The following is a 17,312-nucleotide window of genomic DNA, read 5'->3' as shown; positions in this document are numbered from 1 at the left end:
AGCTCCCCAAGGGCAGGGCTGGGACTGGGCCGGTGCCACTTCCTGGCAGCTGGACTCCGGAGAGCACCAGGAAACATCCAGATGGCAAGGATGGTGAGGAAGAACCTGTTGTGGCTCTGGCACTCACACATTTAACTGAACCTCTTTCCTGTCTAACTGCATTTCCACTGTGGCCTGCTGCCCATTTACGGGCTGGCACAAGGTCCAGGGATCTGTCACCCCCTGCCCTGTTCTGTGTTATGGTGGGAGTAGCACGTGCTCTCCGGGGGGGAATATCAGACTCTCTGGGCGGGGAGGCGGGGGTGGTGCAGTTTTTAAACATATAAATAAAATCATCTTCTTCCTCAAAGGAGTTGAGGGGCGCCTGGGTGGCTCAGTCGGTTAAGCGTCCGACTTCAGCTCAGGTCATGATCTCATTCTCATGGTTTGTGAGCCCCAGCCTCGTGTCGGGCTCCGTGTCTGGAGCCTGCTTCAGCCTCTGTCTCCCTCTCTCTCTCTGCCCCTCCCTGGCTCATACTCTGTCTCTCTCTGTCTCTCTCAAAAGTAAAGAAACATTAAAAGAATTTTCTTAATTAAAAAAAAGGGGGAGTTGAGAACAGGTTGACAAGATGCAATGCCTCCACATAGGCATCAGGTGGGCCAGAATGAGGACACATTGGTGAAAACAGGGCACAATGAAAGCTCTCACATGCTGGTGGGAAAGAGCAGCACGGATCTGCCAGAGTAACCACTCAACCAGAGCGAGGCCGTTCCCCACCCAGCAATTCCACTCCCAGGGATGAGGCTGAGCCACGTGAAACTGCTAATACTGAACTGTGTTTGGCCAACAAAGACGCAACTTCACCCACGTGCCTTAATACGTACCTAATAACAACGAATATGTATGTATGTTCACCCAACGACATGTGCTAGCTGTTCACAGCAGCGGTTTTCCCAAAGGCTGCAAACTGGAAACACCGAGTGTTCAGTGGAAAGGAGACACAAACGGTGGCGCGTTCCGCCAAAGGGACCCGTTGCAGCGACATGAGCAGGGGGCACGGGAGGCCTATCTGGTCACACCAATGACAAGGTGAGGCCCACAAACAAGGCCCCAGACACACAGACCTGACTGAGTGCTGCTGCAGAGTCCACGCGGATGAAGTTCAAGTATGGGAAAAAACCTGGGGCGCCTGGGTGGCTCAGTCAGTCAGTTAAGCCTCTGACTTTGGCTCAGGTCATGATCTCACAGCCCGGGAGTTGGAGCCCCGCATCGGGCTCTGTGCTGACAGCTCGGAGCCTGGAGCCTGCTTTGCATTCTGTGCCTCCCTCTCTCTCACTGCCCCTCTCCTGCCCGTGCTCTGTCTCTCTCTCAAAAATAAATAAACATTAAAAATAAATAAATTAATTAAAAAGTACAGGAAAAACCCATCTAGGGTGTGAGGTGGTCACCCCAGGCAGTCGGGGCTCTTTGGGGGCAGGTCACATTCTGCTTCATGTCACAGAGGTTAGATTCTACGTGTGTGCTCAGTTCGTAAAAGCTTGTCAAGTTGTACATGCTTTTTTAACGTGTGATTTCCTGTACGTATAATTCAATTTTAAAAAAGGCTGAAGATCCTGTTTATACTTTCGTTCACCGCATTATAGAAGCCAAGCCATCTGCCAGCTCTGAATGCTATCTGTTTCTGTTGGTTGGCCACGACCAAAGATAAAAGTTCTTCGTGAAGCTCCAGAACCTGGAGAAGAAGGACCCTCCCCCCCAGGCAGGTAAGCAAGCCCACCGGGAACTATACCCTTATCCAAAGCCCGTTGGGTTTTCCCAGTTGGACCAGGGAGACTGTCCAGTGCATCCTGGCCGGACAGGAGCGAGCAAGCGAGCGAGGCCCTCAGGGCCCCTTCCTGCTCCCGCCCCTGCAGGCGGTGCACATGCACTGCTGCCAGGCCAGCAGGGGGAGCCCTCAGAACATGGTGCCGGCCGCCATGCTGCCTCCGGGTGACCTCTGGGACCAGGAGTAGGTTAGGCAGGAACACAAGGCCCCCATTGTACGCATACAGAAGCAGAAGCCCAGAGAAGTTAAAACACTTGCTGCGGTCACACAGCTGGGAGAAGCAGTGCGGAGAGGAGGTGGTGACCTTGATGGGAAGGTCGGGCTGCCCCTGGGAACAACCACAGCCACAGTCAGTGCACAAGGCTCCCTGTGTCCTCAGCCAGAGGTCCCCGCACAGTCCCAGTGGCACGGATCACAAGCCTTGCCACGGCTGCCCTTGTCAGGAGATGGCCAAGCACAGGAAGGACTCCTTCCACGTCTGACTACAGAAAGACCTTGCCTATGGCCACAGTGGGCCTGCCGAGGGTTCAGGCAGGGGTGCCCCCTTTGGTGAGAAAAAGCCACTATTTATTGTCTTGCCATCAAATTACTGGGGGTCTTGAGGCAGGGGAGTGTACTGGGGAAGTCCAGAATGAGGGAGTCAAGGGCAGAGGTGGGGGTGGGGAGGGAAAAGGGTAAGGTGGTTTGCACCTGCGTGTGTGTGTGTGTGTGTGTGTGTGTGTGTGTGTGTATGTGCGTGAGAGAGAGAGAGACAGAGAGAAAGGGATGGAGAGAGGTGGAGGGAGAGAGAGTTAGAGTGGGGAGGGGGAGGGAGGGAGAGACATGGAGATATGCCAGGTGGGCAGAATGAAGAGCTAGGGGAAACCTAAGGAACCATGGGAAGGGGCCCTGCTGTCACCCACACTCCTCCCCTTCCTTAGAGCTTCAGCAAACTACATTCACCCACTCATTAAGAAAAACAACTTATCAGACAGCTACTCTACACAGTCAACGGTTCTAGACCCTGGGGATATAATGTCCCTGGGCTCTCAGGAAACTCAGAGTGAGGCAGAGGATAGAAAAGTGAGCACAGAAGCAGAGAAGACCATAAAAGAGGGTGACAGGAGAGGGGGAAGTGCTGTCAACCTCGTGGTGGGAGGGCTCTGGGAGCTGTCTCAATGATGAAGAGGGCTTTCAGGCAGAGGATGCGGGAGAGAACAGACGGAGCCAGCAGACCCGTCGGCTGGGGCCCCACTTTCCTCTCCAACCTCAGGTGCCCCCACCACCTCGAATGCCCCGGTGCCCACCCCTGATCACAGTGCCTTCTGCCTGGCCCCACTCCCACCCTCTCCTTTTGGCTCCCGCAGGCCCCTATCTTTCCTCTACCACAGCACTAATCGCCCCACCTTGGATGTGCTCGTTGGCCTATGTGTCTCCCAGCCTACCACCAGGGTGCTCTGTCTAGAATCCAGATCTAGGGGCGCCTGGGTGGCTCAGCCGGTTAAGCGTCTGACTTCAGCTCAGGTCACGATCTCGAGGTCCTTGAGTTTGAGCCCCGCGTCGGGCTCTGTGCTGACAGTTCAGAGCCTGGAGCCTGTTTCGGATTCTGCATTTCCCTCTTTCTCTCTCCTCCCCAGCTCATGTTCTGTCTCTCTCTTCTCAAAAATAAATAAAAGTTAAAAAAAATTGTTTTCAAATCCAGATCTGTCTGCGTATGCCTAGCTCAGAAATGTGCAGTGGTTCCCCGCTGCCTACAGGACAAAGCATAAAACGTCAGCATGTATGGCCCACAAGACCCTGACCATCCCTCTGGCCTCCTCTCCCAGCCCCAGCCACTCTTCATTACACTCTGTGCTCCACGTGATGGTTTTAAAACATCCTCTCTTTTAAGAGATGCAGCTTCATTCTCACACTCTTGACGCCAGATCTGGTGACTCCCTTCTAACAAACAGAATATGACAGAAAAGACGCTGTGTGACTTCTGAGACTCAGTCCCAAGAGGCACCGCAGCTTGGATCACTTGCTCTAGGGAAAACCCGCTGCCATGTTACGAGGACACTCAGGAGTCCACACAGCAAGAAACTCAGGCCTCCTACCAACAGTCAGCAAGGCACGGAGGCCTCCTGCCAACAGCTATGTGGTGAGTCACCTTGGACGTGGCTCCTCCAGCTCATCGAGCTTGCAGATGAGGCAATTCTGGCTACCGTCTTGACCGCAACCTCATGAGAGCTCCTGAGCCAGGATCGCTCATCTAGGCTGCTCCTGAATTCCTGAGCCACAGAAACAACAAGCTACTAAACATCTGTTGTTTTAAGCCCCTAAGTTTTGGGATAATCTGCTACAGAGCAATCAGTAACGAATACATCCCAAACGTGTCAACTGCTGTCTTTGACGCACATGTTATTCTCTTTGTCTGTGCTACTTACTTCTCACACCCTGACCTTTCCACCAAGTTCCTCACATTCTTCAGGGTCCAAGAGAAATGTCATCTCCTTAGTGAATCACTCCTTAACACCCTCTCCCCCAAGCTGGCACCACCTGCCACAGAGCTGGCTCTGACCCTGTGCCTCGCCAGCCCCTGCATAGGACTCTAGCATGGCCCTTCCTACCCCACAATGTTCCTGATGGCTCAGAGGCCTATCAAGGTCTCCCACCTGCCCTTGGGGGTAACAGAGATCCAGGCACCCAGAAAACTGGTGAAACCTCTGTCAGTTGGCTTGTGAGCTACCACTCAGGTTTTTATTCCAGCGGGAGGAATGTAAAAAACTGGTGCTTTTTGCAACACGTATTTAAACCCAAAGGGTCTCCCTCCTTTCTTTCCTCCAAATGATGGGAAAGCATGAAGACCCACTGGTCAAGGGCCCCATCTTACTCCGTGCCAACAAACCCGACAAGGGGAGCTGACCCTACCTGGATCAGAGCTAGCACCTTGTCCTGGACAATGGTGGGAGGGTTGTTCTTGGGAGAGATGATTTTGACCAGGACGCTGTCGATGAAATCTCGGTTGGCCACAAGGATGTGGAAGCGGTGGCCACAGTTCTTCACACATGTCTCCAGCACCTGAGGAGGTAGGAAAGGAAAGAGAGGTCACCAGCGTGGGACCCAGAGGAGCTGCCCAGGCCACTGAGTTTCCACCCCCACCCTGCCCCCTTCCTTCTCCTGGATGGTCCTTCCCACCATCTCCTCCAGAGTCAGACCTGGATGGCTCCACATCCCTATGCTCTAATTCAGTTGTCCCTTGCTGTCTGAAGTTGCCTGTCCCTGAACAAGAATCAGGCAATTAGTTGGGAACTGAGGTACCAGTTTTGCATGAGAAGGACGCTGGTGTTTTAATGAGATCGAAATGACTGAGTGGTCCCTGAAAATTAGCATTTTAACTCCTCTCTCCGGGCTTCTGGGTGTGAGACCTTAGCCAATGGGACATAGGCTCTGTCACAGAGAGGGCTGCTGTGACAGCCCAAATTACCCTGTGAATTACTTGCCCTTTTATGTGAGGAAGTGCGCGCGCACACACACACACACACACACACACACACACACACACACACACGGGTGCACACGCCCCACACGACCCTGCCTCTGCAACTAAAATTGGCAGTGACTAAGGATTTTGTACCCTGAATAAATGGTTTGTGGGCCTCAGCTGCCAATCAGCTTCAAGGTCCATGTTCACCGCAAACCCTGTTCGCCCATCCCTGGTCTGGAAAAAATGAATTACACAGGCCGTAGGCATTAAGAAAAGCACGGCGCGTGTGGGTTCTGGCCAGGTGGCCATTGTGGGCTTGAATCTCAGCCCTGCCACTTGCTCCCTTAATGGCCCAGAATGAGTCTGTCTGCGCTGAGCTTCCTCATCTGTAATATGGGCACGTGAGTGCCCCCTTGCAGGACTGTAGTAAGGATGAGGGAGTCTGTCTGAAGCATCTAACACAGCGCCCTGCCAGGAGTGGGGCAGTAAAGGAGGACTATGGTGACATGATCATCATTTCGAAGGCTGTCGTACACACCTGAGGAACGGGAAAAGCTCTCCCGTCCCCACACGACAGGGGAGAGGCTGGCTGGAATTCAGAGGCACCAACTGGAGTGTCCCCCAGCCTTCGACACGCCTTTCTGAACTTCTCAGCTCTCTGTAAACCAACCCATACGATCACCCAGCCCTTCCCACACCAGTACCCCCCAATGCCACAGGCAACTAGCAGGGATGTGACGGACAACAGGGGACATTTCTGGCTGCCTCAGTTATCTTCATTTGCCCACAGTGAGCTGATCACTGGCTACCTTAGGCGGCCATTCCACAGGGCTGGATTCACGCAATGAGGCGTCACCTTGACAAAGCGTGACGGTTAGGAAAGGCCCACACTCTTAACATTAACTGAGCATAGACTACATGCCAGGCACCGTGTGGGAGCCCCCACATTACAGCATTTCATTTTAGGCTCACAGAATTAAGATTCTCTTTAAGTGGGTCAGGCTTCTCTGGAGCCCTTGTCTCCTCACCCACAATGAGGCCACAGGGCCAACCTCCCCCCATGGCTCTCCTCTAAGATCAGCTTGGAGTCCCTCAGATGACAGGTGACAGGTACTAGATTTCTTGTTCTTTCACCTGGTCCTTGAAATAGCCCTGTAAGGTGGGTGTTATCCCACTTTAGAGATGAGGAAGCTGAGGCCTGGAGATGCCAGTAACTTCACTGAGGAGGCCAGGGCTGGCATGTGCCCTGAGCCTGGCAACCGCAGAGCCAGTCAAAACTGTTCCTTTCCCCCACTGCTGCCTGCACTGTGGGAGACCCTGGGTTCTGCTCGGCTTGCCAAGGAAGACCTCAAAGCTTAGCATCCTTGGGTCATCCACAGCCAAGGGAGGGGGGCATTCTCTTTCTTAGCCTCTGTACGTGCTCAATTCCAGACGATCTCAAGGTAACCAGCACTCACTCTTAACAGTGACCACGGGGGCTACAGGGATGAACCAGAGGGGTTCTTCCTGCCCTCCAGGAACTCACAGTTCCCCTTCTTTCTAGGATCCCCTCTCCTAACTTGGCCTATGCAGGCATCAGGCTGCTGCCAAGGCAGGTGGCAGGAAGAATGGTTTATTTGGTCAGGAAGAGGTGGGGAAGGGAAGGGAGGAGGCTGGGAAGAAAGCAGGTGTGGTGGAAAAAGAGAAAAGAGGAGCAGGAAGGCCAACATGGCAGGCCAGCTGTGGCTCTCCTGCCAGGCTCAGGGCAACAGTGGGCCAGGACGCCTGTCCCAGGCACACCCTTTAGGGAGAACGCCCTTACATCTTCCAGGACAGCAGACTTTAAAGCCAGTGTGGCCTAGGCTAGACCTTCGGGCTCACACACAGGTTTGGAAATGCCCTGGAGAGAGATGGCATGTGCTACAAAGCAACCCTGAAGCCTAGCAGAGCAGGAGGAAATGAAGGAGGTCGTCCCTGGTTGGCAAGGGCCACTCAGCCACTCTAGGGACTCTATCAAAAGTACCTTTGGTGAATCGGTGTCCCTGTGGGTTGTAGGGCATGAAACACACAGCAGCCGTTTTCCAGCAGCCAAAGCCCACAGAATAACAAAAGGTGCCTCTAAGCAATCATTAACAAACAAGTGAAGAAAAAAGCAAAACACTCAGGAATAAATTTAAGGAGGTAAAAGATCTGTACCCTGAAAACTATAAGACAATGATGAGAGAAAGGAAAGACGACACAAATAAATGGAAAGATGTCCCATGTTCATGGATTGGAAGAATATTATTAAAATGTCCATACTACTTGGGCGCCTGGGTGGTGCAGTCGGTTAAGCGTCCGACTTCAGCTCAGGTCACGATCTCACGGTCCGTGAGTTCGAGCCCCGTGTCGGGCTCTGGGCTGATGGCTCAGGGCCTGGAGCCTGCTTCTGATTCTGTGTCTCCTTCTCTCTCTGCCCCTCCCCCCTTCATGCTCTGTCTCTCTCCGTCTCAAAATTAAATAAAAACGTTAAAAAAAAAAATTAAAAAAAAAAATGTCCATACTACTCAAAGCCATCTACAGATTTTGCAGAAGTAGAAGAAACAATCCTAAAATTCATATGGAACCATTAAAGACTCTGAATAGCCAAAGCAATCTCTAGAAGGAAGAATAAAGCTGGGGACATCATACTTCCTGATTTCAAACTGTATTACAAAGCTACAATAACCAAAACAGTATGGTACTGGCATAAACATAGACAATGGCACAGAAGTGAGAGCCCAGTAATAAACCCACATATACATATAATATTTGATGAGAGGCAAGAGGACTCAATGGGGGAAAGGACAGTCTCTTTGATAGACGGTATTGGGACAACTGCATAATGACATGCAGAAGAATGAAACTGGACTCCTATCTTACACCACTCAAAAAACTAACTTGAAGTGGACTAAAGACTTAAACTCAAGATGTGAAACGTAAAACTACCAAAAGAAAACACAGGAAAAAAGTTCTCTGGTCTTGGCAAAGATTTTTTTGGATATGACACCAAAAGCAATGGCAACAAAAATAAAAATAAACAAGTGGGACTACGTCAAACTAAAAAGCTTTTGCACAGCAGAAGAAACGATCAGCAAAATAAAAAGGCAGTCCACAGAATGGGAAACAATATTTGCAAACTATCTACCTGATAAGTGATTAATATCAAAAATATATAAGGAACTTAACTCAATAGGAAATAAATAAATACACAAATAAACAAACAAATAAGCAAAACCAATCCAATTAAAAATTGGCAAAGATGGCCTGGCTGGCTCAGTTGGAACATGTGACTCTTTATCTAGGGGTTGTAAGTTCAAGCCCCAGGATGGATGTAGAGATTACTAAAAAAATAAATAAACTTAAAAAATTTGTTTATTTTTAACAGAGAGAGAAGCAGAGAAGAGAGGGAGACAGAATCCCAAGCAGGCTCTGTGCCATCAGCACAGAGCGTGATGTGGGGCCCGAACCCACAAACTGTCACATCATGACCTGAGCCAAAACCGAGCCAGACGCTCAACCAACTGAGCCACCCAGGTACCCACAAAATAAATAAACTTTTTTTTTTTTAATTTTTTTTTCAACGTTTATTTATTTTTGGGACAGAGAGAGACAGAGCATGAACGGGGGAGGGGCAGAGAGAGAGGGAGACACAGAATCGGAAACAGGCTCCAGGCTCTGAGCCATCAGCCCAGAGCCCGACGCGGGGCTCGAACTCACGGACCGCGAGATCGTGACCTGGCTGAAGTCGGACGCCCAACCGACTGCGCCACCCAGGCGCCCCATAAATAAACTTTTTAAAAAATGGGCAAAAAAACCCTGAAATAGACATGTCTTCAAGGAAGATGCACACATGGCCAACAGGCACATGAAAAAGTACTCAACCACTTATCATCAGGGAAATGCAAATCAAAACCACAATAAAAGATCACTTCACACTTGTTACAATGGCTAGTATCAAAAAAACAAGAAACAAGTGCTGATGAGGATGTAGAGAGAAAGGAACCCTTGGGCACTGCTGGGAATGTAAATTGGTGCAGCCACTACGGAAAACAGTATGGAGGTTTCTTAAAAAATTAAAAGTAGAGCTACCATATGATCCAGCAATCCCACTTCTGCGTATCTATCTAAAAGAAATGAAAACAGGGTATCAAAGAGATATCTGTACCCCCATATTCACGGCAGCATTATTCACAATAGCCAACAAACGGAAACAACGTAAGTACCCACTGATAGATGAACGCATAGACAAAACGTTGAGATATATGTGTACGTCGTATTTCTTTATCCATGTGTACAGACACACGCTGGAATAGTATTGAGCCATAAAAAGGAAGGAAATCTTGCCTTTTGCAACAACATGGAGCTTGAGGCCATTATACTAAATGAAGTAAGTTAAATAAAGAAAAACAGGGGTACCCGGGTGGCTCAGTCTGTTCAGTGTATGACTCTTGATTTTTGGCTCAGTCATAATCGCACGGTTCGTGAGTTTTGAGCCCCACATCAGGCTCTGCACTCACAGAGTGGAGCCTGCTTGGGATTCTCAGTCTCCCTCTCTCTCTGCCCTTCCCTGCTCATGCTCTCTCTCCTCCTCAAAAATAACTAAAATTAAAAAAAAGAAAAACAAATACCTAGTGTTTCTCACTTGTATGCAGAACCTAAAAAAGCGGAGCTCACAGCCACAGAGTACAATGGTGGCTATGGAGCATGGGATATGGGGAGACATTGGTCAAAGTGTACAAATTCCCAGCTATGACTAAGTTCTAGGGATCTAATGGAGAGCATGGGGACCATAATTAACAACACTGCAGTATATATTTGACAGTTAAATTAGATCCCAGGGGCGTCTTAGGGGTGTCAGTCAGTTAAGCATCCAACTCTTGATATTGGCTCAGGTCATGATCTCACAGTTCGTGGGACGGAGCCCTGCATCGGCTCATGCAGACAGCACAGAGCCTGGGTGGGATTCTCTCTCTCCCCCTCCAGCGCATGTGCGTGCTCTTTGTCTCTCTCTCTCTCTCTCTCAAAAATAAACTTTAAAAAAAAAAAAAAAGAAAGAAATTGGATCTTAAATGCTATTCCCCTCCCCCAACAAAGGTAATTACGTGAGTAGACAGAGGTGTTTACTAACCTTATTGTGGTAATCATTTTGCAATATACACATGTATCAAATCATCACACTGTGTACCTTAAACTTACATATGTTACATGTCAATAATCTCGTTAAAACTGGGAGAATAATAATAACAACAGACCTGACCATCAGGAAATGTTCAATGCCGTTCAATGGTCTTCCAGAAGGAAGTAAAGGCAGAGACCCCTTTAGAAAGATTTTCATCCAACCAACACGATTACCATTAGGTTGGGTGTGTAAAGGGGTAGGTACCAGGAAAATGTTCTGATATGTTAGAACTCATTCCCTGGTGATTTTAGCTACTGAAAACAATTCATTTTGGGTATCACCCTGGGTTTCATGAATGCCAAGGATCAAATTCTGAGCAAAAACCAAAAGCTTTCAAGTCACTACTTCTCAGCTGGTCTTTTTCTTCTTTATTATTCAAACCCCAATTCCCTGGCAGAGAACTCTCTCCTAATAAGTCTTGGGTTTTCACTTGGGTGAAAAATCCAAACAGTTTTCCTGCTTTAAAAGGAAACATGTTAGAGCTGTTTGGGATAAACAAACGATTCAAACCTACAGAAAAGCCCACGTGCTGACCTGTTAACAGTTTTCATTGTGAGAACTCACTGTGGCCCAGATTTTGCCACATCTGAGTAACTGTTAGCTTTCTGGACAGAAATAACACCTGAAGTTGTCCCTTTGAATTTCCTAACATTTTAAGAAAGGGCAAAAATCTGATCTGTTCCTTCCTGAAAGGAGTCACTAGGCTGACTTTTTCCAGAACCTCTGTACCAATGACCAGTTTTTACCCCATAATTTACAGCCGGGCATTCACTAGCCACGAAGTCTGGGTGAACCCCCGGACCTCTCTGAGTCTCCATTTCTTCATCTGCATGAGGGAATGATGAAATCTGTTTGGGAAGGTTACTGTAAACAATCGTTTTACCCCCTGAAAAGCTCAGCACAGTCCCAGGCAGGTTCTGGGTGGAAGTCGGCAGGTTTGGAAGCAGGAACCTTGACACCTGGAGAGGCAGCTGGCCTCGCTGCGTCACAGCAGACTGGTGGCAGCAAGGACAGCCAGACCCAGGCCTTTCTTTGGCTTCTCTGCTCTGGGATTTTGTAGCAGTCAGTGCTGCCCATGCCTTATCTTCTGCTGGTATGGACCAGACTGCAGCCCATCCCCCATTTCAGGGGAAGGCAGGAAAACCCAAGGTCACTACGGGAAGGTTCTGCTGCTCTCCAGTGGCACTTGCACCAAGCCGTCCACAGGCCACAGCTACCGGAGGCTGTGCTGAGTGGACAGTGGGAAGGCTCTGTGGGTGGGGCAAGGCCAGGAATGTGGATTTCCCCAAATGCTTCCCCCCACACTCCCATGCCCCATGAGGGTAGCACTCACTGTTAACGCCAGCATGACTTCTCTGTAGTTCCGGTTCCCGTTGAGCCGCTTCTTCAGGGCTCGAATGGCGTCCTTTGGCCTGGAGAGAAGGACATATTAAAACCCTCACAAGTTCCACTTGGGGCACTGACCCACAGATTCACCCCCGTCTGTGTGGACTAGCATATATACGAGGTTGTATGTTATACACAAGGTTATAGGAGCCATGTTTATAAATATAAAAGATTGGAAACAAACTAAATCTTCATCAATGTGAAACACGTTAATTTTTGTAACTTTATTTATTTTCAGAGAGAGAACACGAGCGGAGGAGGGGCAGAGAGAGAGAGGGAGAGAGACCAAAATCCCAAGCAGGCTCCGTGCTGCCAGCACAGAGACCGATGCAGGGCTCGAACTCACAAACCATGAGACCATGACCCAAGCTGAAGTCAGACACTTAACCAGCTGAGCCATCCAGGTGCCCCTGAAACACGTTAATTTAAAAAAAAAAAAAAAAAAATTTTTTTACGATTTATTCTTTTTTAGTAATCTCTACACCCAAACGTGGTGCTCGAACTCATGACCCTGAGATCACCTTGGCGCCCTGAAACAGGTTAATTTAAATCATGTTTATACACACAATGGAACACTACATAGCTGCAGCCAAGAATAAAGACACTCCTGGGCACCTGGGTGGCTCAGTTGGTTAGGTGTCCGACTCTTAATTTCGGCTCGGGTCATGATCTCACAGTTCATGAAACTGAGCCCCGAGGCCCTCTGCACTCTCAGCACACAGCCTGCTTGGGATTCTCTCTCCCTCCCTCTCTGCTCATGCTCTCAAATAAACAAACAAACAAACAACCGTGAAAAAAAAAGAATAAAGACACACTCTATGCACCAACATGGAGGGAACTCAAAGATGTGAGTAGAGTCATCTGTAGAAAGTGTACAATGTATGCTATTCTTTGGCTTATAAAAGGACAACATACATACATACATACATACATACACAGTGCACGTGACAGCAGAGGAAAAGAATCCCTGAAAGGAGACCCAAGAAGCTGGTAACTTTGGCTGCCCCTGAAGAGGGGAACTGGATGACAGAGGAGGGGGTGGGATTTTCACTGGACCGCTTTTTTACAGCCCTTTTGAATTTTGCCTCAAATTCAAGTATTATTTATTCAGAACAACAATGAACCCACTGGCGTGGGGTACACTAAAGAGACAACAGACACAGAAGCAGAAGAGAGAATGGCCAGGTCCTTGCTGAGGCCTGGCTGTTCTGCTCCTCCCCAATTCCATGGAGCTCCTTTTTGCCCTGAGAAAACTTAAGTCTCCTCAAAACCCACAGAACTATGTGCTTTTAGGTAACGGAGCTGATGTGGATTCCCAGAGGCAGGTTCATAAGCTGATCGTTTGGAACCTGGAACACGTTCTTTCTTAAATCATGGATTAGAGCCGGGAGTTGGGGTCCCCAGCCAGCCCTCCAGAAGCACCTAGTAGGTGCAGCCCGTGCGTCTGACAAGCTTATTTACTTTATTCTAAACCAGGATCCAACAAAGCTGTGGGACCTCAGGGTCACCTCTGGCATGAAGGCCTTGCCCTCTGACACCCAGCACCCGAGCTCCGGGGAGCCCCCGGGCCAGCTGCAGGCCGGCCCTTTGCTATCGTAAGTGGGCTCCAGCCCTCCCCTGACCAGCGTATCAGTACATCTGGGTCTCTTGAAAAACTGAAGGTCTGTCAGTCAGGGACCTCCTATTCCTGCAGCTCAGAAGTGTTTATGATTTCTTCACCAAATGAAAAAGTCCTTTCCAATATGTGTGAGGAAGCTGGGGGAAGGGAGGGTGGGAACTCTGCTAATCAGCCCAATTTAGACAGAAATACACAGGAGCAAGACAAGGCTTCTAGAAGAAATTTTAAAACACTGAGTCACCTATTTCCCATTCCCAACTTGAAACGTGGCTGCCTGCAGGAATTCTTGGCTCCTGAGCCCAAAGGCTGATGGGACGAGCTCTCTGGGGAAGGGGTCCCTGCCAAGTGTGTCTGCAGTACGGCTGCAGTTTCCAAATAGGGATGCTGATTTCTGCAAATACGGGGCTTGACAAGCTCCTGGCTTTGAGGACTGTTTGTGGACTTGAGCTGGTGAAGGTCAGCGGCTGCTGGCCAGGAGCATGGATTGATTTCCTCTTTCTCAAAGGCTCTGCCAAGCCACGGTCAGCCCTGACCCCCGGCTGCCGTCCCTCTCCATCCAGCTTCGTCCCTCTCCTCTTGAACTTCCACGGAGCAGAAAAATGGGCACAGCCTCCAAGGGCTGCGATCACTTCTAGCTCACAGAGCATGGCACGCGCAGAGCTCTCCCAGTGTGGGGGTGATGGTGGTGGTGGGAAATCAGAGAGTCAGCAGGCTCCTGGGTTAGAGTTAAAATGGAAATTTCAGCGGCGGGAAGTACTGCCTCAGAGTGACTGGGTGAGCACAAAAGCAAGTATTTATCTCTCTCCCCGGGGGAGAAGCTTCAGAGAGGAGGATCAAAGTCATGTCAGAGGAATTGCAAAGTTTCAAGCAGCAGCGGCAGATTAGACAGCAAGGAGCTGGAAACAGGGAAAAAGGAGAGAAGGAAGAGTCAAGAGCCAAGATGGAGCAGGGAAAAGGAGCAGGAGGGGGGGAAGGGCCCCGTGAGATGCCCCACCGCCCTGGCAGCCTTCAGCAGAAAGGGGGGCCCCTCAGGGCAGCACCCAGGGCCTCAGGATCCGGCCTCTGGGCCATCTTCAGCCTCCCATAAGGTCTCCTCCACCCCAGACTCATAAGAACCCTTCTTTCTAGTCATACTTGAACCCATCTTGGCCTTTGGCTCCAGAACTGCTGCTTCTGAGCCGCTTGCTCCTTACTCCCTCCCAGGAGGACATGACTACCCCACCTCCACCACGGCAGACTCTTCCTCTCCCTCCCATCCTCCAGCCCTGCTCCGCCCCCCCGCCTTTCTGCTGCCATCGTGGTCTACTGCAGTCATGGAGGTGGTTATTCCTGCGCACACCCTCCAGCTTAAGAGGCTGGTGCACGAAGATGCCATCAGCAAGGAAAGGTCTAGAGGTGGTCATGAAAATGACCCAGGTCAGCGGCTCCTCCTCAGAGCCGCACATCAGAATCACCTGGGGATTCAAATCCACACACACCTGGGCCCTAACTAGGAAGGTCTGGGCGAGGCCTGGTAAACTGGGTCTAAAACATTCCCAGGTAGATTATTCAGTCGGGCGCTCCCGGTTAATGGCCGATGGATGATTCAGGGTATGGGGGACTGCCACACAAGACCTGGGGATGGAGGGGATCTCAGCCTTGGACATTAGGGAAAGCCCAAGGAGGGGCCTGTGGGGCCGGTGACCGACTCTGTACCCACCAGGACCGCCACCTGCCAGAGGTGTGGCTTTGAATAACTATGTGCGGGCAGAACTATGGTGGCTGGAGCCGGGGCAGACTGCACTTCCGTCCGGCCTCTGTCCCTTTTAGCTGTGCTGTGGGACCTTTGGCAAGTGAGCAAACCACTCTGGACCTCAGTTTCCTCCACATTAAAACAGGCTGTCCCTACCTTCTGGGGTTGTTGCGGGACTGAGTGCACGAGCGGTGCAATCCAGGGCTTGGCATGGGGGCCTGGCATATACACAGCAAGTGTTCAGAGAATGGCAGACAGGGGAAGGGCAGCAAACCCACAGAGATCACTACCAAGGACCGGCCAGATAACACCACAAATGAAAAGTGAAGAAGTCACGCCAATGCGAGTCTTTAACGTGTATAAAGAGCAAACTCCTATGTAGAGCAGGATATGGACACATATACGGCCAAACACTTCACAAATATTTACTCCTTTAATCCTTGTAACCACCCCATGGGATAGGCACTGCTGGCACCCCCATTTTATAAATGAGGACAGTGAGACACAGGGGTGCACAGCAAAGGAGTGGAGGACCTAGAATTCCGGCCTAGGCAGGTGGCTCCAGGCTCCCGCTACACTCCCCTTCCTACGGGCATGCTGCACACACTGTCCACCAGCCCGGGCGGCCACCTCCCTACCCCACCCCCCACCATCCCCCCACCTTACCTGGCTGGTGCCCTCATCTGCTGTAAGACTCCACTTGGGTGTCACCTCCAAGAACTTTGCGCTGACAGCCCCAGGGCCAGCCAGCTGCCACAGCTCTAGTCTCTCTCAGTTATATGCAGCTTCCCTGGTCTCGCCGTGTTAGGATTATGTTCTGTATTCCTCATCAGACCAAGTCCCTTAGGGACTCCATCCATTTACTCGCTTCCTTAACTAGTGCTTGTCAAGAGTCAATTATGTGTATGTATGCTGTGCTAGCATTGGGATAAAATGGTCAGTGAAACAGAATCCTGCCCTCATGGAGCGCACAGTCGAGGGGGGTCCAAGGGGGACAGCCACTCTAACAAGCATCGGGCAAATATGTAAGTTTCAATGGTGAGGGGTGTAGTATAATACACAGTACCGTGAAATCACAGACAGGGCACTTGTCCAAATCAAGAGAGGGCTGTCTAGGAAATGAGATTCAAACTGAGATCCAGTGAATGCCAGAACTAATCAATGAAAGGGAGAGGAACACCAGGACCAAAGCCCTGAAGCAGGGAGGAGCTGAAGGGGTGCCCGACCATTAGCTGACCTTTTAGAGTTTTTCTCCCAATTCAGAAGAGATCTGACACTCCCCCTCATTGCAGAGGCTAAGACAGAAAATCCCCAGGCGTCCGTGAGGCCCAGGGCTCTCACTCAAAACTTCAGGAACAGGAGCGTGGGCCACTGTGGGAGAAGGGGACTCAGGGGTTGGGAACGGAAGGTGATCCACCTCTTAGACCTGGGAAGGAGGAAGCTCCACTCTAACAGATATTCATATATGCCCACATTTGTGGAGAACTGCAAGTGGGAAGTTCAAGGAATTGAAAAGATCAGTGGGGTTAAAGGATGAGGACAAGGGGAGAGGGCCCCAAACGGAGTGGCAGAGGGACGGGGTTATCACGCAGAGTTCAGCTTTGGGAAAAGCTCACAGGACTTTTACTGTGAGCGAAGGCTTGTCTTCTAAAAGACAGTCAGGGGACGAGAGGGAAAGGGGAAAAGGTAGAGCACCCGGAGGCTACAGCCTGACTCTACGGATGACGCAGGAATACGGCTCTTTACAACCCGACCGATCTGAAGCGCTATGCCAAGCCCTCCCTCCCCAAGGGCCACCCCCTCCCCACTATTTCCCTGCTCGTCCAGATCGCTCGTGTCCCCAGCACACTGCCCTTTCATGCCACTCTGATCTACACGCCACACTGCTTTCCCTGCCCCACTGAGGTCCAGCCCGGAGCCTGCCCCTCTGTGTCTGCTGCAAAGGGCACACACCTCGGTCACAGCCTGCCCGGCCCCACCGGGTGAGCCCCTCACCCGGTGAGGGACACTCATCTCGACATCCTGGCAATGGCTGTACCTCCCCCTGTGGGGTCAATGAATGTGGCTGGACAACCAGACAAAGGAGGCCGTGAGTGGGAGACAAGAGGAAGAAAGGAGCACAGTAGCTCCAGTATCAGAAATGCACA

At 50.5% G+C, this 17,312-nt stretch overlaps 1 protein-coding gene across 3 annotated transcripts in view; it reads right to left on the bottom strand.

The window, feature by feature from the left end:
- The window catches only part of TOM1L2 (target of myb1 like 2 membrane trafficking protein), a 120,888-nt gene that overhangs the window by 40,779 nt on the left and 62,797 nt on the right, over window positions 1–17,312 (bottom strand). For all 3 annotated transcript variants that reach the window (XM_047832066.1, XM_047832067.1, XM_047832068.1), the window contains exons 3-4: window positions 11,763–11,841; window positions 4,695–4,844 (exon numbers count right to left, since the gene is read on the bottom strand). In XM_047832066.1, the coding sequence (XP_047688022.1) occupies window positions 4,695–4,844; window positions 11,763–11,841 (229 nt within the window). The remainder of the gene's footprint in view (window positions 1–4,694; window positions 4,845–11,762; window positions 11,842–17,312) is intronic.

This window comes from Prionailurus viverrinus, chromosome E1 (genome assembly GCF_022837055.1).
Source record: "Prionailurus viverrinus isolate Anna chromosome E1, UM_Priviv_1.0, whole genome shotgun sequence".
In the NCBI taxonomy this organism is placed as follows: domain Eukaryota; kingdom Metazoa; phylum Chordata; class Mammalia; order Carnivora; family Felidae; genus Prionailurus; species Prionailurus viverrinus.
Note: the sequence above shows the minus strand (reverse complement) of the source record. Positions and strands in the feature narration are given on the sequence as shown.